The sequence below is a fragment of the Nyctereutes procyonoides genome, unplaced genomic scaffold (assembly GCF_905146905.1).
Source record: "Nyctereutes procyonoides isolate TBG_1078 unplaced genomic scaffold, NYPRO_anot_genome, whole genome shotgun sequence".
NCBI lineage: Eukaryota > Metazoa > Chordata > Mammalia > Carnivora > Canidae > Nyctereutes > Nyctereutes procyonoides.
This window is the reverse complement of record NW_026575133.1, coordinates 6,595,705-6,618,556: the sequence shown is the minus strand read 5'-3', so window position 1 is coordinate 6,618,556 and position 22,852 is coordinate 6,595,705. Positions and strand designations below refer to the sequence as shown.

The 22,852-nt window shown below is 37.1% G+C and overlaps 1 protein-coding gene across 6 annotated transcripts in view; it reads right to left on the bottom strand.

The window, feature by feature from the left end:
* The window catches only part of BTRC (beta-transducin repeat containing E3 ubiquitin protein ligase), a 182,105-nt gene that overhangs the window by 5,560 nt on the left and 153,693 nt on the right, over nt 1–22,852 (bottom strand). For all 6 annotated transcript variants that reach the window (XM_055300183.1, XM_055300186.1, XM_055300182.1 and 3 more), the window contains 9 exons: nt 21,164–21,395; nt 17,048–17,234; nt 11,941–12,037; nt 11,193–11,330; nt 10,608–10,726; nt 8,736–8,985; nt 8,109–8,227; nt 6,390–6,500; nt 4,854–4,932 (listed from right to left, as the gene is read on the bottom strand). In XM_055300183.1, coding sequence (XP_055156158.1) covers nt 4,854–4,932; nt 6,390–6,500; nt 8,109–8,227; nt 8,736–8,985; nt 10,608–10,726; nt 11,193–11,330; nt 11,941–12,037; nt 17,048–17,234; nt 21,164–21,395 — 1,332 coding nt within the window. The remainder of the gene's footprint in view (nt 1–4,853; nt 4,933–6,389; nt 6,501–8,108; nt 8,228–8,735; nt 8,986–10,607; nt 10,727–11,192; nt 11,331–11,940; nt 12,038–17,047; nt 17,235–21,163; nt 21,396–22,852) is intronic.

The window sequence follows — 22,852 nt, the reverse complement described above, 5'->3', positions numbered from 1 at the left end:
TATCTTTCAAGGAATTGATCCACTTCATCTAGATTAAATTTGGGGGCATAGAGTTGTTCATAGTATTCCTTGATTACTAACCTTTTTTTATTCATGGGATCTATAGCGATGCAAAATTGGGTTTAACATTTGGATACACATAAAAGGGGTTAGCATAATCTATTCCTAATAAAACAAAATACATTCCTAGTCAAAACTCCCAGCAATCTAGGAACTCAAAGAAACTCGCTAATCCCCTGATAATGGGTTATCTACAGAAAACCTACAGCCAACACAGATCTACGTATATATGTGTAAACAAAATGGTGAAAGACCAACTGTCATTTCGCCAAGATAAGGACATCCACTCTTACCAATTCTTTTGAACATTGTATTGAAGGTCTTGGTCAGTACAAGAGGACAAAAGAAGTGAAAGGTATACATATTGCAAAAAAGTGTATTTCTATATGCTTGTAATGTACAACTCAGAAATTAAAAATTTTAAATACCAAAAAATTAAAGTATCATTTACAATAGCATTAAAAATATGAAATACTTGGGGATAAATATGACAAAAGATGTGTCAGACCTTTACAGTGAAGGCTATAAAACACTGTTGAAAAATTTAAAGACCTGAACAAATGGAGAGAGATAACTGTTTCATGGACCAGAAAAAAGTGTTAAGAACTTAATTCTCTCCAAACTGATCAAGATTCATCACAATCCCAGTGAAAATCTCGTTTTTGTTGTTGTTGTTGCAACTGGAAAACAGATTCTAAAATTCACATGAAAATTCAAAGGACCTTTTCAAACTTTGAAAAGGAATGAAGTTGAAAGACTAATCCTTCAAAAGTTAATAAAAAAAGCTGCAGTAACCAAGAGAGTATGATACTGGCACCACGAAAGACAAAAAGATCAATGGAACTGAATAGGTCCATAAGTAGACTCACGTAAAGGAGAGTCTTTTGAATAAATAGTGCTGGAACAACTAGATATCCATATGAACTTTGATCCATACCTGTATGATCTACAAAAATGAACTCAAAATGTAAAGCCTATGGGACGCCTGGATGGCTCAGTGGTTGAGCGTTTGCCTTTGACTCAGGGCATGATCCCAGGGTCTGGGATTGAGTCCCATATTGGGCTCCTGTGGAGAGCCTGCTTCTCCCTCTGCCTATGTCTCTGCATCTCTCTCTCTCTCTCTCTCTCTCTCTCTCTCTCTCTCTCTCTCTCTCATAAATAAAATCTTAAAACAAAACAAAATGTAAAACCTAAAACTAGGGATCCCTGGGTGGCGCAGCGGTTTGGCGCCTGCCTTTGGCCCGGGGCGCGATCCTGGAGACCCGGGATTGAATCCCACATCGGGCTCCCGGTGCATGGAGCCTGCTTCTCCCTCTGCCTGTGTCTCTGCCTCTCTCTCTCTCACTGTGTGCCTGTCATAAAATAAAAAAAAAAAAAAAAAAGCCTAAAACTATAAAAATTCTAGAAGAAAACAAATGGGAAGATCTTTGCGATTTGGGATTAGGGAAAGATTTTTTTTAGATATAATTGCAAATTACACAATCCATAATAGAAAAAGTTGATACATTGGACTTAACAAAAATTAAAAACTTCCAAAAGGAAAAAAAAAAAAAAAAAAAAACTTCCAAAAGGTACTTTTAAGAGAATGAAAAACAAAACATAGACTGGGAGAATACATTTGTGAATCACCTATCTCATAAAGGACTTGTATCCTGAATATGTTAAAAGAAATCTCAAAACTCAATGAGAAACCCAGTTAATTAAAAAAATTGGCAAAAGATTCAGATACTTTATCAAAGTAGATATACAGACAGCAAATAAATGCATAAGAAGATAACATTATTAACATTAGGTATATGCAAATTAAAATCACAATGAGATACCATGACAGGCGTGCACACCAGGCAGCGTGTAAACAGGTGGCGGGCACGCACACCAGGTGGTGGGTGCATACACCAGCGCAGGTGGGTTAACCTGTGTTTATTAGAATGACTCAAAAAAAAGACTGTACTAAGTATTAGTGAGGATGTGGAGTAACTGGTACTCTAATGCACTGTCACATGATACAACTGCTTTGGAAAACAGTTTGGGGGACACCTGGGTGGTTCAGCGAGTGGTTGAGTGTCTGCCTTCAAATGAGGGCATGATTCTGGAGTCCGAGATCCAGTCCCACATCAGGCTCCTTGCGAGAAGCCTGCTTCTCCCTCTGCCTATGTCTCTGCTTCTCTTTCTGTGTCTCTCATAAGTAAATAAATGAAATATTTTTTTTTAAAAAAGAGTCTGGCAGTTTCTAAAAATATGAAACATACACTTAACATACAACTTAACTATTCTGCTTCTATGAATTACCCCAGAGAAACTGAAGCATTTCATTGTACATAAATGTTTACAGAAATTTTATTTATAATTGCCCCAAAATGGACACAACCTAAATTTTCATCAACCAGCAAAAGGATAAATAAATTATGGTAAAACCATATAGTGGAGTACCTACTCAGCCAATTTTAAAAAGAAGTGAACTATTGATATAAATCAACAACAAGGGTGAACCTCAAAATAACTATGCTTAGCGAAAAGAGATAGACAAAAAAGAGTAAATACTGTACTGTATGATTTCGTTTATAAAACCTAGAAAATGCTGGGACTCCTGGCTGGCTCAGGAGTTAAGTGTCTGTCTTCGGCTCAGGGCATGATCGTGGAATCCCGGGATGGGAATTCCACACTGGGCTCCCTGCATGGAGCCTGCTTCTCCCTCTGATCCCAAGTCTCTGCCTCTCTCTCTCTCTCTCTCTGTCTTTCATGAATGAATAAATAAAATCTTAAAAACAAACAAACAAGCAAACCTAGAAAATGCAACCTAATCAATATTCACAAAAAATAGATCAGTGTTTGCCTGGGGATTGGAGTAACAGGAAGTGGTGTGGGAGTGGGATGGAAAGGAGAGATTACAGAGGAGGCATATGAACATATGAAGATATGTTCATATCTTGGTTGAAGTAGATGGTTTCACTGGTGTATATACACATCAAAATTTATTGAGTTGCACATTTTAAATATCTTGATTACATACCAATAAGTCAGTTTTTATTTTTATTTTTTTTAATAAGTCAGTTTTTAAAAACTTAAGACAACTCAATAAATAAATGAGGACAAGATTTGAACAGGCACTTCATAAAAGATAAGCAAATAAAAAGATGTTCTACACCATAAAATTTCAAAGAAATGCAAATTAAAACTACAACCACTACACACTCAGTCAAATGGCTATAATTCTTAAAAAACTGACAATACCAAGTGCTGTCAAGGATGTAGAAAAATGGAAAAATGGGACTCTCAAACATTACGTCGGTGGAAATACAAAATGATTGCATTTGTGAACTCCCAAAATGCCACTTTGGGAAACAGCTTGGTAGTTTCTTTTTAATTTGAACACACACACAAAAATAAAAATTAAAAAAAAAATAAATTTGAACACACACACACTTTTATGATGGGATCCAGAAACTGCACTCCTAGGTATTTACCTAAGAGGAATGAAAACAGTATGTATACACAAAAACCTGTATGGGAATGTTTTCAGCATCACCCTAAACTGGAAGTATTCCAAATGTCCTTCAACTGGTAAGTGCATAAACAAACTGGCTCATTGACACAGTGGAATACTACTCAGCAATACAAAAGAACTAAGCACGAACACATGCAACAACATGAATGACTCTCAAATGAAGTGAATAAAGCCAAATGCAAAAAGCTACATACTGTATGACTTACTTTATAGGACATTCGTAAAATGGCAAAAATCAGAATAGTGGCTAGGGGTGTGGGAGAGGGGAGTGCTATGAAGGGGTATAATTTTTGGGGTGTTAGAAATGTTCTAGATCTCAATCAAGGTGTTTACACACTGCAAAATTCAGAAAAACACACTGAAAAAGGGTAAATTTTGCTGTATGTAAATTACACCTCATTTAGACTTAGATTAATTTTAAATGAATGAAAGTATACATTTTAAAAAACATGTCTGAAACATGCAGGTAAAGTAGGTCTGATGCTGCAACAATGAGCTTTAAATCCAACCAGGAAGACAAAGAAACATCTCTCTCTCTCTTCTCCAGAACAGAGGCTGCCAAATGTTGAGAGTTAGGATTCAGAACACTGGGCTTCAAATGCTAGCTCTCATCTTTACCCTGAGTTGTGCTCCCTGGTGCCCCACCTAATTTTCTTTTTCCAATGGCAGCAGCTTTTAACCTTAGGCCATTTTCTCATCCGGGCCTTTGGTGAACACCATGATAAAGAATTTAGCGCTTTCAAAGGTGACTTTCCTCCTTTTGAGTCACTTCTTTCCTCAAATGTCAAGATGTTTATGGCAAGGAATAAAAGAGATGGGATTCATGTTGCTGGAGGCAGCATGCCTTGAATAGGCTGCAGAGCCAGGGGGCTGACCGGGGGTTCACACAGACTCCCATGACACTTTTTGCAGGCACAGGTGTGTAGGTCCTCAGCTTCTGGACAGGTTCCAATTTGAGTAATTATGTTCTCTCTCCCTAAGTACCCCCTACTGTTTCTGGTGGATACAGAATCCTTATTCACTTCCTGTACTAAACTGTGGTGTAGAGTTGCTGTGCAGCTGTTAAACAGCTGCCACATTCCTCTCTATACATAGTCTCTAAAGCACTTTTGGATGAAAGGCGCTAAAAAAAACATATTTTATTGTCATGTATTAGTTGCCTTTCCACTTAGTAGTAGGTTTCGTGAGCTTCTAACTATCAAATCCAGATCTGTATTCCATACCACATCAATGTTTCATTTCTTTCCCTTCCTGTTCCACAACCCCCTCTAAACAGCAAGGTTCTTACCACAAGGGTCCGTAGACAGAGAGTCCCTGCAGGAGCACGGGGGTCCAAAGCAGCTACAAGATCCCACACTTTAATTTTTCTAAAGATCCAAAAGGGGACAAAAATCTTAATTAAAAGCAAAATTAAGGGACCATGGGAAAAAGCAAAAAGTTATGGCAAATAGGTATGATGAATGTAATTTTTTTTTTGATGAATGTAATTTATATGATAAATGCAGCTCACAGGAATATATAAAAACTTTTTTTGTTTTGGAGACTTGGTTTTTGCATTCATTCTTGGGTAGAGGTTATTGGTCTTAACAGGGGAAAAATGTACAGGTTTAACCTAAAAATGAGAAATAGGTTAGCTCTAACCAAGCTTAAGTGAATGGTAAAGTTATACCATACTTTGGGGTCAGGAAGAGATCTTATATATTAGACTCTTAAAGACTGATAGAAGAGATCACTTAGACCTAGAAACCTACAATTGTGAAGTATCTTCTTTCTGGTCAATTCTAAGAATGGCCCAGGTAACCTGTACCAGAGGACTAGAGCCCACTGAAATACTCTGGAGTTTATACAAATTCCCATATTTTGATTAAAATAAGAAAAGTTTAGCTCTTCCAAGAACCAAACATATGGTCATGTCTCCTCAAGGTAAATAACAGACAAAACCCAAGAAAGGTGGGTACAGATAAAAACCAGGGCAATCAGAAAATACCATGTAACTGGAGTATGTTCTCACACCCTGAACAATCTCCTACGGGTAGAACAGTGATGGCTGACTCAAAGCAGAGAAAATGGTCTGTTCCTACTGTATGAGTTGTCTTAATCACTGCCAGCTCTTAAACTAAGGTACTGTAGTAAGGTAGTTTCTAATATTTAAAAAGCTGCCAAGATGTAAACTATAGCCTTCCACTCCCTCATGTCAGGCATCCTGACAAGAAGAAATAATAAAGAGGCCTTCATAAGTAAAAACACTTTTATGTGAGTTTACTATGTGCTTAGCATTGCTGGACATGGGATCCATTCACAACATGAATGGATTTTAAAACCACTGGAAATTAGACCGAAGAAAACAAAGATTACTGAACTTGTCACTAAAATGTTAAGAGAAGTGAAGACAAGAGAGCTGCGCTTTTAGGAATTACTCAAAGACATCAAATTCAAGAGCCTACCACGTTATGCCCCAAAGATACTGCCTCCAATATTTCAGTTCTATTAATAAGTCATTATTTTACACACATATCCTGGTATACTGGGTTTTCCTAGTTCTTTGCTTTATAGGTGAATCAAAACAGATGAATGCATAACTAAATAACTAAACTGTTAATGAAAATCACCAGGAAACAAGTGCAATTAAATGACTGGGAAAAATATCTTAGAAAAGTAAACAAAGCAGAGGGGAATACATAGATGAGACACAAGAAATACTGTATCAGATCCTTTCTGTAAAATCTATAATCTTTTAGAGTCAGGGAAATACTCTATTTAACATCCTCCGGTAGGAGGAATCAAGATGTACATTTTGTTTTTTAAACCCTGTTAGCAAACTCACCCATCATAGGCCCCACTGACTATCCTCTTGTTATCAAATCGAATACAACGCACCAGTTCCTCGTGGCCTTCTAACACTCGTAAACATGCACCACATTCTATGTCCCATAATCTGGAAGAGAAAATTGAGTCAAGTGAATTTTCATGTATTCTTTTCTAAGCTTGGCATGTTATAATACACTTCATATGTCTTCAAAAAATTCCACAAAAATAAAATCAATCAATACTCATACAAAAATGTATTGCTTTCAATGTAATTTATTTCCTTTCTGCTGTATAACTCAGACAGAAAAATGTATGATTTAAGTTAAAATGAAATATATATTTTCAAAGCACAATGCTTTATATAAGTCTGTAACCAGGGTCTCCAAGGCATAAAAAGGATGAATTCAATGTACCCAGTTGCCTGTGAAGGAAATGACCAAGAAAAGAAAAGTAATGCTTCCTGAAATCACCAGTATGAATGAGATACATGGGGTAGCCCGGGTGGCTCAGCGGTTTAATGCCGCCTTCAGCCCAGGGCGTGACCCTGGAGACCTGGGGTCGAGTCCCACATCGGGCTCCCTGTGAGGAGCCTGCTTCTCCCTCTGCCTGTGTCTCTGTCTCTTATTCTCTCTGTGTCTCTATGAATAAATAAATAAAATCTTAAAAAAAGAATGAGATGCATAGTGTCAGTGATATCCTGCCCTCACAAAGTATGTCCACCTCTGTTACTAATGACACTTTCTCTTTTCACCCATTGTCCAGGACAATTTTTCTCTATAATGGAAACAAAAGCAAGTTCTCAAAAATGCTTACATGCTAATTAAAAAAACTGGGGGCACCTGGCTGGTTCAGTCAGAAGAACGTACAACTCTTGATTAATCTCAGGCTTGAGTTTGAGCCCCATGTTGGGTATAGACATTACTTAAAAAAAAATAAAATCTTAAAACTATATGCTTTTGGACCAATCCAAATGAAATGAAAATTTCCTTAGACCTAACAGTAGCTCTGTTGTTTTCTAACGGAGCCTTTTTATCTTCTTAGTACTTTTTGAAGGAAGGGAAAGGATTGATAAATCTTCCAAAGTCTATTCATATCTCTCATTCATCTTTGTGAAGGGAAAACACCAAAAAGTACTTCAATCTGTGGATTCTTCATAATTTCAAAGGCTAGAAACTCCCTGGATAATTATGTAATGTGAAGAAAACAGTGTACAATTTCTAGTAGGGAAACAAATCTTTTTTCTTTCTTTCTTTTTTTAAGAATATTGGTGGAGAGAAAAGGCCTTTGGCTATTTATTAGCACTTTTTAACTGTACACAGGAGGAATTTAAAGAGGAGGGCCTTCAACCTCCATCTACTTATCACTCTTGTCCACTTCCTCATTACCTTTAAAACAGGTAATAAAACTATTATAGAAAGGAAACACATCAACAAAAGGCTTTGCTGTGCTATCTTTCTGCTTGGGGCAAACTTTATTTTTTTGTGGCAAACTTTTAACCTAGAAGAAGCTACAGAAAGGAAAAACATCTGGGATGCCCAGCTAGTGTTTGACTCTTGATCTCACGGTTTTAAATTGGAGTCCCATGCTGGGGTAGAGATTACTTGAAAATAAAAATCTTTAAAAAAGAAAAGAAAAACATTATAAATATCATACACTTGAAAATTTGTTTGCTCTCTCTAACAATGAATGACAGGGTAAAAGTGATCCCTTTTGGGTAAAGGCACTTGCTGCTCACCTGATAGTATTGTCAGATGAGCCACTCACAACCAGTCTGTCTCTGTACTGCAAACAGGCAATGCCACGTTTGTGTCCATTTAAGGTCCTTACAAATTCACAAGTACTTGTGTTCCATACCTAGAAGAGAAATTGCATTTGGCAGTAGATTTGATGCTTTTACTAGTAAGATCTATGGCAACTGGAGTCTTGGAAAAGCAGAAAACAGCACTGAGCCAACAGCGGTAAGTCAACTTCTCAAACCAAACCAAACCAAATCAAAAAGAGAAAAGAAAAAAAGGACAAGTTTAATTCACAATAACATAGGGCTAATTTGTACCTGGCTGCTATCACATGAGAATTCCTCAAATTGATTTACTCTTAGGGGGTTAGTCTGGTTGGCAGACAAACTTTCTTAAAGCTAAATTTACCCCTGCCCATCTAAACTCACCATTATTTATAGGAATAGACACCAACCAAAATTTTCACACAGCTTGTCTCACTTGTTGCCTTTTTACACATAGACTAGTATCTGAATTAAATATTAAATTACTATACACTGACATTTAATATGAAATTTCCTTGGATCAGATTTTTACATGAACTCCCTTACTCTAAGTTGGGGACTTACTGAAAAATGCCCCATTACCTTTATAGTCCGATCTCCAGATGCAGAAACGATGTACTTGTCATCAAAGTCTACAACATTGACAGCAGCTCGATGTCCAACTAGTACCCTCCGGAGGGTAATGTCAGTTGGGGAGGCCATATCCCATACAGCAATGGAACGGTCTTTAGAGCAGGTCACCATCATGCCATTATTGAAACGTAAGTGCAGAACTGCTTCACAATGGTGAATTAGCGTGTTTAGCATTTCACCTGTATTTACATCCCACACCCTGGAACAAAGACATTAAGAAGGTTATCTGAGGTTTCCATGATGTTCCTGGCTATAATCTATTTGACCACCACATTCCCTACCCATCCTGAGAGCAGAGTGTACTTTAAGGCTGAGCTGAGGTGAAGAGTTATGATGGCCAATGCGGAACTGATAGATAGAGGGCTGGACTAGGAGAGTAGGAAAAGGAAGGGATAGGATGCTGCCAATGTGAAATTCTTCAGACACACTACTGAGTGTGAGTTATGGGGGTTATGAATGAGGATGTAACCACCATCACCTACAAGTTGGCCCCAGACTTCAAGGTTATTATAAAACTTGACATTCAATCTGCTATCTTTAATGAGATACATTTTAAAATAGGAATCTGAGTAATAGCAGTAGCATTAGTGTCCCATCAATAGCCCTCAGGAAATAGAACTGACATAGGCTAAGAAGCTTCTGTAACAGACTGACGTAGTACTGTGGATTTTAGCTTAATAATGCTGGGTTTTCAGTCTCACCATACAGGTCAGCGCCAAGATGAGCTATACTCTAAATCTAAGGCCCCATTTCTGTGCCTTGAATGGGGGTCAAGATCAAGAATAGTAAATGGGGGCAGAGTGTGGGACCTTTGGATAGCTTGAGAATTTTGTGTAATGATATATTTTACTTTGATTACTCTATTTTTGTATTTTTACTTTGATTTTCATAACACATTTCCTTTTTCAATTTAACCCCATCTTTTAGAAAATAATTTTGTCCCTTACCCTATAAATGATGTTAGTCTCTACAATGTTTTAGCTTCCTTGAGGCACTCCACAGCATCAATAAATGTTAAATGTCGATAACTCTAAGAACTGAGTTTGCTATGCCTTTAAGTCAAAAGATAAGAAACAGCAGCAGCCTTTCCTATTCACAGAGGATAATTTTGAATGGTAAACATTTAACTTCAGAGAATCTAACAATGCAGTTAACTGCCTTTTTTTCTTTTTTCTTTTTTTTAAGTTACTTTTGATGCATTATGTTTGCTAAATCCTTTGGCTTAAGGCAAAACTCCTAACAGAGGTTTCCAGCAGTGTTGCTGGTACCCAGAACTCAAGCTACACCGGACTCCAGCAGCATAATGGCTGCGTCATCAAATCACTAATGCCTCTGGAAATTGAGGGCCCCTCCCTGAATAAAGCTTGCAATTAAAAACTGCAGGGAAAACATGGGAGGTGCTGGCAAAGAGAGCGCAGTGCTCACCTGTACACATTTCAAAGGAGATAATGCATGCCTATACCACAGTTATAACCACCTGAAAGGAAGCTTTATTCCATTCACATCATTTCCCTGTGAGGTGGTTTTTCTAACAAATGCAAGCTTTACCAAGTTTCTATAATGGATGATTCCCCCAAATTAAAATAGAATATGTAGTTTCTTCAATGTGAAAAAAATGTAAACTTGCCTTAATCATTCCTAAATCAAGTTTTCTAGTTCTAGGTGGACAATGATGTGGAGAGCTGATGGTTTATTCTTCTTAAGTTATGAAGTTTCAGAACTGTGTTCAGGCAGCTATACACAAAATTACTAACTTTCTATGACAAAGAACAGAGGAGATATGGTATTCCAGAGTTCAAAAGATCATTTGAAATTTTCTACCTGACCGTAGAATCCGATGATCCAGTTATGATCACCCTCTCATCATACTGGAGACACAGGACAGAACCCGTGTGGCCTGTGAGAATTCGCTTGCATTCCAACGTGCTTTTATCCCAGATCTAGGATGGCAAACAAGATCCTTTTGATCAATGTGATAATGGGGTGCTGCTGAGACTTGTTGGCTCTATTACGTGTTTGATTCCCCGAAAGAATCAAAGCCCAGAGCAATGTGGAATGCATTCTTTTCTATAGGTATAGCAAAGCACCTATATATATGTGGCTTCAATACTAATGCAGACTTTATCCTTTTCATCAAGGAACAGAGATAGCCTATAATTATGTGAGGCCCAAAGGAGTGATAGCACACTCAGTGCACTTTAAGAAGAGAATTTAACCCAGGATGTGCTTCTGGCAAGAAGCAGGTAACTGTCCTTTAAGGAAATGATTCTGGCTTTGGGACTGAAAAGAACCTAAAACTCTCATTTACTTTCTTGAAATAATGCTTAGAGATGATGCTTGGACTGCTTTATTAATGTGGACACTCTTGCTCATTCGGCTACCCTCCCATAACTGAACAGACCTCACCTTGATTGTGTTGTCTCGAAGGCCGCTTACTATCTTCTGATCATCATACTGTAAACAGTAAACTCCTTTACTTGTTTCACTTCGGCAGTGGATTCTCTGTAAACTATGTCTTCCACATCTCCAATTAGATTCTATTGTCTGAGGAGAAGGAATAGTAAAGAGGCAGTAATTAGGAAAGGACCAGGACTAAATTCTTATCTGACCTTCTTGGCAACCAATAACAAATGCTCAATGCTTCACTCTATTAAATATATAAACCTTAAGGCAAACTAAAAATGTTTTTAAAAAGCTACTGTTTAAAACTGCATAACATTTTTCCATTTGCAAAACTATTAAAGATTTATTTTCTAGAACTCTCCCACATATAACTCAATTAAATGATAAACCTGGTGAAAAGAGGGCAACAGAGGGCAAGCTATGTATGTACTACATGAGGTTATGTACTTAGTGCTTCTCATACATATGTGGTAGCCATTTCTACTAGTGAACTTCCAGAGAGGCTCAATTCAGAATATATTTGAGTATCAGATTATAAGTGCAACTTCAACAGTCTTACTGCTATAACATTCTTTAAACTTTTAACCTGGCAATTTACTATATTTTACCTCCTCTATATACTTAAATTTATTTTTAACCCACATTAATAAACCGTAATGGGTTTGCAGAAACAATGCTGTTACTGAAGAATGTTGATGATTCTCTAGTATTTGGCAAATACCCAAATATACATACATACATAGATTCTTACCTCAATGTCTTGTATAATTTTAGGATAAAGTGCTCTATAAAAAGAGTTGGGAGGAGCGTTCCCATCAGGAGGTTTGTTTTTGAACAAATACTGTCCCCTAAAAAAACCAACAAATATTTCCCAATAAGAATCACAAAATTACACATTTTCAGGGAACTTCATTCATATTGCTTCAAAGTATTTTCACAGTTAAAATTCCATATAATCGCTATAACTAGCCTGGAAAAGTGTGAGGTTAAGCCTAATTTAAATACTGTCCCCTAAAAAAAAAAACAAATATTTCCCAATAAAAATCACAAAATTACACATTTACAGGGAGCTTCATTCATATTTCTTCCAAAGTGTTTTCACAGTTAAAATTCCATATAATCGTTATAACTAGCCTGGAAAGGTGTGAGGTTAAGCCTTATTTTAGGAGTCCTATGTCAAGGAGTAACTTTCTGGGTTCTAAGGAACTTGGTCAATACGATTGTCAACACAATGATTTGCAATGCAGCCATCAGAGTATAATGTTATTAAGGTAAACAAATAGCATACGTATAATCAGAATTTATCAACTGATCTATCAGACAACTGTACACAAAGATTCATTAGTCTTATCTTTTGGAAATTTTATTAGTGATGATAACTATACCTCTGAACTGGGCAAATGCCCCACAGTTTGTTTTTCTTTCTTTCCCCCATTGAGTAAAGCTGTGCCCATGTCAGTAAAGCCAAGCATTGTGGGCAGTTAAGAATGCCTCTGTGTTGGGGATCTATGTTTTCTAGTCTTCATTTACATGGGGTAAGGTGTAGTGGCAGTTCAGGCACCCAGGCTGATGGTTATTGGTGTAGCTAAGCTTTAAAGGAGCAATTCATTTTGACAGCAAGCAAAAGGAACAAAGGAGTATCCAGCAGTAGGTATAGAAGAAGATGAAAAGATGCCTAAGAGCACTGTGCTGTCAAGTCTAAGGCATGACATTCTTTTACAGGTGTGTTCCTGGCTATGCACACACATACATGCATTTTACTGCCTATCCTTGATTCCAGTGAGCAACATTTGTTACCATCTCCTTCCTTATGACAGCACATCTCTGTAATACTCATATCCCAAGCTAGATCTTTGCTACAAAAAAAAAATCAGTAAATGGCAATCACTTCCTGCTGGGTAAAAAATTTAATTCCTCATCCTGAAGTTAAGAACCCACCAAACACGGTGTGGAAGCTAGTAAACCCCACTATGGGTGTACTAACTGCTGTTCTCACTGGCACTGTGCCTTGCAAAGTGGAGATAGGCAGAAATGCCTCTGAGTGTAATCCTGGCACCAGAGAAATCATGTTTTCTCTGGGCCAGTCATCCACTCCTCCCTCTATAGCTCCATTACAATATAATTAATTGTTCAATGTCTCCAGGAGCGCTTCTCCCCTGCCCTCTTCCTATTATACACCTTGAAAATTAGTTGAGAAAATTTCCTGTCAGGAAGGTAACCGCCTTTTACTTCTATGTTAATACAGGAAGGGAAATTTACAATGGTGACGCTAAAATAATAGTTTTTAAAGAGGAGCTAATAGGAGCAAGAAACATGATACATCAACATAAAGGGCAAACAAGAAACATTATGAAATAATTCTGGGTCACAAGTACACTTCTCTGAACAATCTTTTTTTTTTTTTTTAAGATTTTATGTATTTATTCATGAGAGACACACACAGAGAGAGAGAGAGAGAGAGACAGAGACAGAGACAGAGACACAGGCAGAGGGAAAAGCAGGCTCCATGCGGGGAGCCCGATGTGGGATGTGGGACTCGATCCCGCGTCTCCAGGATCAGGCCCTGGGCTGAAGGTGGCGCTAAACTGCTGAGCCACTCCAGCTGCTCTTCTCTGAACAATCTTATTCTGCAAACATACCGCAAGCAAACAACAGATTTTGAATTAAGAGATTTTAAATCTGGTTAATAATTATAAGTTGATCATTTCAATTCCAACATCCTTTCATGAGGTGAGAATCACTACAATTATTTTGCAAATAAAGAAATCAAATGTCACGGAGGTCAGGTAACCTGTTCAAGGTCACATATAACCAGCTGAGTAGACCTGGAATTTGAATCTAAGTCTGACTTCAGAGCCTATATTCTTAACTATTTTATTGTCTTCCAGGGCCTACCATCCCTCGTATATTCCTGTCCTCCTTTTTATCTCTGGCAGTTGAATACCAGCACCCCAAGATTTTTTTTCATATATAACGAAATTACATTCTAAGAAAAGAGAAACCATCTAAGAGTCTGATCTCATTTTTTTTAACCCAATGTATTTTTCATGCCTTGCTAAAGTATCTGAATTTTTTCTTAAGTTTCTGAATTTCTTTCAAATTAAATGTGCTACAAAAAAGGGGTGGCTAGGTGTTGAAAACCAGTTTTTCAGTCTAGATCTGTGTTGTAGGTCAAAACCTTTTTTGGATGGAAACTCCTTCACAACATGGACCACTTCTATGCAAAATGCCTAATACCTTTGAGAATGTGAGTACCTGATAAGTGCTCAATATTAAATTCAGAATGTTATCATAAAACGTGATCTGATTAAGAAAATGGAATTCCCCAAGTGATCTTTTATTATACTTTTAAGAGTTACCATTACTGAGCAGAGAGAGCACATTCAATATTATTGAAAATCAAAAACGACAGAGTTCGGGGATCCCTGGGTGGCGCAGCGGTTTGGCGCCTGCCTTTGGCCCAGGGCGCGATCCTGGAGACCCGGGATCGAATCCCACGTCGGGCTCCCGGTGCATGGAGCCTGCTTCTCCCTCTGCCTGTGTCTCTGCCCCTCTCTCTCTGTGATGACTATCATAAATAAATAAAAATTAAAAAAAAAAAACACGACAGAGTTCTTGTCATGAACTGTCAAATTCATCTAGATACAAAATACAACAGTGGAATAGAAGTTAAACCCAAAGCTTCATTAGAGAATTATATTTATTTATTTACTTTTGGTTGGAGGAAACTTTCAAAGCCAGCATTTGGGGAAAGGTAGGACAGATTTTATTGACACAGTAGGCTTAGTAAAGCAATCTGAAAGAAGATGAGAAAGTGATCATACATTAAAAAATTTTTAAAGGGGGAGAACACTAACACAAGAAGAAAGGCAAGATTTAAAAATAGAAGCAGCCAGAGAAAGTCAAGGGGATATTAAAGGAGGTCTTCATGGGGTGGATAGACACTTGTAATTTCACAGGACTCTATTAAGCTAAGATGGCAAATGTAGCTTAAGACAGGAATATGGTCTAAACTTCGAAGGATACTCAAAAGAACAGGAATGGGTTCCTGTGGTTGAATAGATAGAGGAAAGAGTGATAATTACTACGGGATTCTAGGTTATTTCTCAGCCATTCCTTTATATACTCCTCTTAAAAGGCCAAAAGGCCATCTTTTCAATGATCTAGTTTGTTTTCTTTCTTTCTAAATAATATAACAGATCTTGCTACTTACTGCCACCCCCAACTAAAACTGTGGAGCCTACTCTTATCTTTGGCATTTTCACATGCATCTGTCCAAATCTGCCACCTATTCCTTGTTCTTCTTGCCTTCAAAAAAAGAACCTGGAACTCCCAATGTCTGATAAAGGTTTATTGTTATTCACAGTCCAAACGGGAGCAAAGTATATTTTAACAGGAAAGAAAACCTTTATCACTATGGGAGTGAATCTCTGTAATGGAGATTTCAGGCCAGATGTTCCAATTTGGAAGCAAGGTTTTTTTCCTTTCCTTTTTTTTTTTCCTCATGAGGGATAGTGGAATATTCCTAGCTACCCTAAAATTCTCCCATGTATGTCAGCAACTGCTCTCTATCTAAGGCTGGTCCTGACACACTTAGCAAAATGATGAACTCTGAATCCTATACAACTATATACTTTTTTGCTTTTTTCATATTATAAGGAATTTATTTCCACAGTATAAGGTAAGTTATGAAAGGTTTCGATTTTTCTATATAGTGAAATAAGTGAGAATAAGAAAAACATATTTGGGAAGAATAACACTGTGCTTTCATTTATTCATTTTTATACAGCCAAAGAATTGCCTGACATTTGCTTCATTTAACTGAATTTGAGAGAAATTTTAAAGTCTTCCTAATAGCCAGAATGACAGAAATTTCTTGAAGCATTTGGTATAATATTTAGGTAATTATGTTTATTATATATTAATGAATTTCAAAGATGCAAAAAAAAAGCCAACTATATTTTAATGAAAATTGCTAAGAAAAGCTAATCCTTTTTTCTTAACTGTTTTGTATCTCTTTATGGTCCAAGATAAATAATTGATAAAATTAATTGCTTAGGATATCCCTGAGCACACATATGGCTGCTGGTGCATATCTATCAGCTAAAATACTTAATATGTCACCTTTATTTTACTTATGAAATATTCACACCTGACTTTCTTATAGTGACATTCTAGTAACATCCTCTAAGAGCAAAGTACATATAGAAGGTATCTTCCAGAAGTTTGAATGAAATGGTACCTTTATGTTAAAAGAACAACAGCAAAATTGGTGAAATCTCTTAGGTTGCTAACTATATAATGCCTTAAGGAATTTAGGATTAAGCAGTAAAATCTTGAGAAAATATGGGTGGGCCTTATGAAGAAATGGTGGCTAGAGTTCTTTCTCTAGTTGAGTGTAAAAATAATTTTGATTACAAAGGTGAGAAACCACCACAGACATGAATTAAAGATAAGAAATTTTCTGAATGAGAAAATACTTATTTGTATTTGTTCGGAACTGTTTCAGGTATCTGATGGCTTCTGTGTGATTTAAAGTCATCTGTCTTACAAACTGCCAACAGCCCTTTGTCAGGACACTAGTTTCTGCTCAGAAAACTAAATGCTCTAAACAGAAGTCAGTTTTTAATCAGTTTTTACAAAGTAGTATTAACATATTATTATGTCACTTATGAGTGGTCAGAAGAAAAACTGCTAAGTACCTGTACAACTATTTTATTTTACATTTTGTGCTATAAACCAGGTAAACATCATATTAAATGATAAGCAGTCTCACTGGTTCCCAGTGTTATTCCAATGATTCTGAATGGGCAGGTCCTGAAGATGATCTGTAATAGTAAGAAAGTTAAAAGGCTCACCACCCTCTTCGTTCTGCCAGGCCTCTCCACAGAGAATCTGTCCTGACCATTCTCTCGATGAGCTTCTTCCATAACATGCCATCAGAGGTCACTCGGTACCATTCCTTACATACAAGTTCAGCAGCACATAGCGATTTGGCATCCAGGTATGACAGAATGTTCTCAGCAATGTGATCCAAACCCCGGGCTGTTGGTAAGGGGTGGAGGCAAAGAAGAATATAGGTGGTGAATGATTTTTTACAAAAAATCCTTGAAAACAGAATAGCATTTATTCTGCTCTGAAGGCACATCACTGTCCCTAGTGTGGTCCAGTTTCTTTTTCAAACAGAAACTTGGGTAAAATGAGTGTCAATAATTTTTCCATAAGGTTACAGAAATGAACAGTATTTTCCATCTTCCTTTAGATAAGGAAGTTAAAGCTAACAACCAGCAAACCCCCCAAGACATTAAAAATAAAAAGGATTCCAGAAAACAATTCACATCTATCTATATGGATTTCAGCACTAGGGGATGTTCTATGGATGGCATCTCAAAGTCTGTGATTCAGACCCCCCCAAATCTCTATATTAGGTCCATTTCTCATTCTGTTTCTATTACTGCTGCAGTTCCAAAGCTGTTCAGTAAAAGAAATATCCTTTAAACGTACTAGGGGAGAGGCACTAAGTCAGAATGTGCTGGGTTATAGAATTTTGGGCATGCAGAAGGAGAGAAGAAGGAAATACAGATTGGTAAAGGAACATCCCAAGAGGAAAGACAGAGAGGTATGTTTAAGTTCAAGTATGAGTTTAATTTCAGATGCTTAAAAAAAGTATGTTTGAGAGTAGTTGCTGCTATAAAACCTAAATGACAGTTAACCAAACAATGAAAAAGCCCAGACCAATAAATAATTTGGTTAGAATTTCAGAGACCATTTTGTAGGATGTCTGAAGGAAAACAGTGCAACTAGATCTTGGACTGCCTAAACTGGATGGGCTTCCCAATTAAAATATTCTATCACCCAAATCTGTACTGAGGCCTCAGAGGAATAGACCCCATAAAATAGGATGATCATAGTAATAAAGCTTTTGGCTGATATTCTAATTCACAAGTGAGACAAACATATTCAAAGTTATTCCTCTTTCAGTTTACTGATCAAAGGTTTGCTAAAAATTTAAATAGTGCAGAAGGATTCCTTCATACTTTGACTCCCTGAGGCAAAAAACTCAACAAATAGGAAAGAGAATACCACATTTCATTTTGTGCCTTTCCCCTGAATCATGCAAAGACACACTTGGACGCCATTAGCAACAATCCAAATGTGCTTAAACATTATTCTAATTATGAAATTGTATGGATATCAGTCACATTTTTCAGATTTAGAAAAGAAAGCATTAAATGGATTTTGTTTGGCTGGCATCACATGTTCATATTTAAGCATAAGCAGATGGAGACATCCATCACCTAATTCTTATTAAAGGAAAATGACTATAAGCCAATTAAAGATATAATAATTAGTTCTTCATGCAAAAAAACAGAGATGGTACAATTCCTGCATGTTTAAATTTGTTTTTTTAATGACAGGTCTTTTTTTTTAAGATTTTATTTATTTATTTATGAGACAGAGAGAGAGAGAGAGGGAGAGAGAGAGAGAGAGAGAGAGAGAGAGAGGCAGAGACACAGGCAGAGGGAGAAGCAGGCTCCATGCAGGGAGCTTGATGTGGGATTTGATCCCGGGACTCCAGGATCAGGCCCTGGGCCAAAGGCAGGCGCTCAACTGCTGAGCCACCCAGGGATCCCCTGCATGTTTAAATTTGAAACTTTCTATGCTGTCAGAAGTTTCCAAAATCCATTCCTGTTTTTTTAATGGTTATTATCAAATTGTTCCTGATCTTTCACTATGCCCCTATAGTAAGTCTTTGGAAGTAATTTCACCTAACACTCCAAAGAAACCCATTACATTAATGGATTATAGGCATTTTTTGAAGTAGTTTGGTTTACTAAATGTAGCCAGATGGTGTAGGTTTATAAGTTAAAATGGCTGTAAAACATTAGACTGATGATTTAATATTTTATAAAATGGTCAGCAGACAGACACAGGCATCAGGATTGGGCAAAGGATACACAGGTCTAATCAACCCCTGTTCAATTCTTCATGGTATATGCTTTACATAGTAGCATGCCTTGGTTATTGGGGAGACCACAATAATGAGGTACACAAAGATTGTTCACACAATGAAAACTGTTTGCGTATGGCTAAAACAAAATCCAGCGAGTAAAGCAGGGGCAGAAGTCTATTCTATTTAACAAAAGAAATATAGGTATAAATTTAGCTTTATGTTTAATTTTTAAAAAAAAATATTTTATTTATTCATGAGAGATAGAGAAAGAGAGGCAGAGAAACAGGCAGAGGGAGAAGTAGGGTCCCCGAGGAGAGCCTGATGCAAAACTCGATCCCAGGACCGCAGGCAGGATCATTCCCTGAGCTGAAGGCACATGCTCAACTGCTGAGCTACCCACCCAAATTTAGCCTTAAAATAGTTAGTTATTAAAAAAGAAAAAAAAGTTATTTCTAAGCTATACATAGGTACTTTTTGCATTAAAGGGTGGTTTAAATTCCAATTTTGGAAAAACAAATTTTAAAAAAGAACTGGCAAAGATTAAGCAAAGTAGTAACACAGTTTTGCAGAGGGTGGTATATTTTTCATAGGACAGTTTGGTGCAAGTATTAGAAGCCTTGAAATGTACAGAATTAATACAGGAATCCCACTGCTGTTATTTTTTCCTAGGATGCCCAAAAGATTAGTGAATAAGAATGTCCACCACAGCAAAGTTTGTAATAGGAAAAATATTCTTTACTACCTTAAAAAAAAAAAAGGGTTAAATAATTATGTTTGAAAGGAACATTTAGGAAAATACATTGAGAGAACATAGTAAGAAACAATGTTACAAACACTTATGATCCCAGCTTTAGAAGGAAACATACACAGCTAGAAAAAATATTAAGGCTACAGGCCAAAATATTATATGAGCAGCACTCTCTGAATGGTGGGATTCTGGGAAATTTCATTTTCATATTTTAAACTATTTTGAATTTCCTAAATTTCTTATAAATTCTATAATCAGGAAACTGAAAAAATTAAAATGATACTATATTTTAGAGATTCATTCATCTTTTATACTCTATTTTCTTCTTCTTCTTCTTCTTTTTTTTTTTTTTTGTGTGTGTGTGTGAGAGAGAGTGCATGCATGCCAGCATGGAGGAGAGGCAGAGGGGAAGGGAGAGAGAATCTTAAGCAGACTCCACACTCAGCATGGAGCCCAATGCAGGGCTTGATCTCCCAATGCAGAGATCATGACCCAAGCTAAAATCAAGAGTTGGGCATTTAACCAACGGAGCCTCTCAGGCACCTCCACACTCCCTTTCTTCTAAAATAAAGAGGACTACTTTAGGTTTTCTTGAGATAGTATATGCCCCAAATACTGATGTCTACAGAGTGTCCTAGGATCACTACCAAGCATTCAGTAAAATATCATATCATTTCCCCCACAAAAAAGTATTTTAAGTGTGTGTGTGCAAGTATATATTTAAACATATATAGTTTATGAGCTATTATTTGGTTACCAAGACCAGTGAGAGTGCAAAGCCTGGAGTTTACATATTTACTGTCAGAAGGCTCCTGAGATATTCTGCATTCTAAAATACTCAATTAAAAATGTTTCTTATTCAGTTCTATAATTAAATATTGTTGATAAATTCCTATAGAAATCCAAATCCCAAATACATGAGTTTGCATCTTACAAAACTTAGACATATAAAAAAACTCAAACTAAAACAAAGACATGTTATTGATATGACATCTTAGAAAAAATATTATTTGCATCTCTCAGTGGGTAAAAACAGGATGACTAGAAGGGCATGAGATGGAGAAGACAGGGAAAAGAGGAGTCTCTATTTCCAGAGTGTAACTTTGGTTATTTATACCCCAAGAAGGCACGATAAAGGAGGCAGTTTGTAAAAATCAAGCGAATAAAGACTTCCAAAAAAAAAAAAAGAGAGAGAGATGAAGATCCAGTTCCATTAGCATTGTAACATATCTTCCAGGCAAATTAATGGCTCACAAATACACAAAGACATACCTGGTAGAGCAGTTATGAAATCCCTCTGCAACATAGGTTTAAGATATGAGTTTATGTGCCCATGTTGGTAATGACACATTTGGGATATAAGATGTTCCACAAATTCCACTTGATCGGACTCTGACCACTGCTCAAAATATTTGACACACAGTTCCTTTTCCTTCTCATAGCTTGCTGAGAGTTTTCGTTGCTTGGGCACAATCATACTGGAAGTGCCATTGGCAAGTTTTGTCTGCAGAAGGGGTGGATTAAGAGAAACATAAAATAGGAAGTCTTGAAAATGAGGGAAATCTATAATTTTCTGGTCTGGCAAGCTATGTTATGTCTATATGATGGAGCTCACTTTGTTACTCATTAGTAATCGGATATTTGTTATTATATGGAAAGCAACACAAAATACCACAGTAAGTTGGTAAATCAGGAATATTGCTGGACAACTAGGCATCCACTGCTAAAAGTTCACAGGAAGGTATTATTTGGAGATCTATAGATGAAAACTGAAAGCTGAAAGCATGTTAAGTTATTATTACTAGCAAGCCAAAAAGCTATTCTGCTTTTCCTTGTATACACCAGTTACTGGACATTTATACGATTACATATTCACAACTTATTTTTTAATAGTCAAATAAGAAATCTTCTATGCAAAGAAAGGCTGATGAATAATTTGAGACTCTAGTACCTTTGGAGATAAAGCTTAACTGTAACATTTATAGGTTCAATCTACCCTTTTCCTTCTAAAAAGGAAATCAAAATTAAAAATCTTTTTATCAATTAGTTCACTCAGTAAACATCAAATGAGCATCTACAATGTGTCAAACACTGTCCTAGGTGCTAGGAATACAACACTGAACAAAAAACAAGTCTCTATCATCAGGCATTATATTGTAGTGTGTACAGTAAGATAAAACCATAAACAAATACATAGAAAATTTAATGTAGATAGTGCTACTAAGAAAAATAAGGAGATAGAAAAAAAGTATGTGTTATTGCAGTAGGCAAAATTCTAAGATTCTAAGATTCTTGGCCCCTGGCGTACATACATCTTCTCTCAGCTACTCAAACAAACACAGTTATTTTGATTTAATTAAGGTGCCAAATTAGCTGACTTTAAGATATGGAGATTACTGTGAGGGGCCTGACCTATCAAATGTGCCCTTTAAAGATTTTATTTATTTATTCATCACACACACACACACACACACACGCAGAGACACAGGCAGAGGAGAAGCAGCAGAGGGAGAAGCAGGTGGAGGGAGAAGCAGGCTCCACGCAGGGAGCCCAACGTGGGACTCGATCCTGGGTCTCCGGGATCACACCCTGAGCTTCTGAAGGTGTCGCTAAACTGCTGAGCCACCCGGGCCGCTCCAAGTGTGCCCTTTAAAAGCAGAGAGTTTGCTCCAAATGGTTGAAGAAGAAGGAGGATCACATGGTAAAGGACGTGGTCAGCCTGTGGGAGCTGCCAGTTAGGAAATAGGGACCTCAATCCTACAAAGGCAAGGAACTGGATTCTGGCAACAACTGATCTGATACGAGGATTTTCCCCCAGAGCCTCCCGATGTGAACTCAGCCTGGTCAGCATCCTCATTTCAGCCTTGAGATACTAGGAGCAGAGAGCTTCCAGCCATGTTGTATCAGAATTCTGACTGAGAAAACCATGAGCTGATGAATGGCTGTTATTTTAACTTGGTA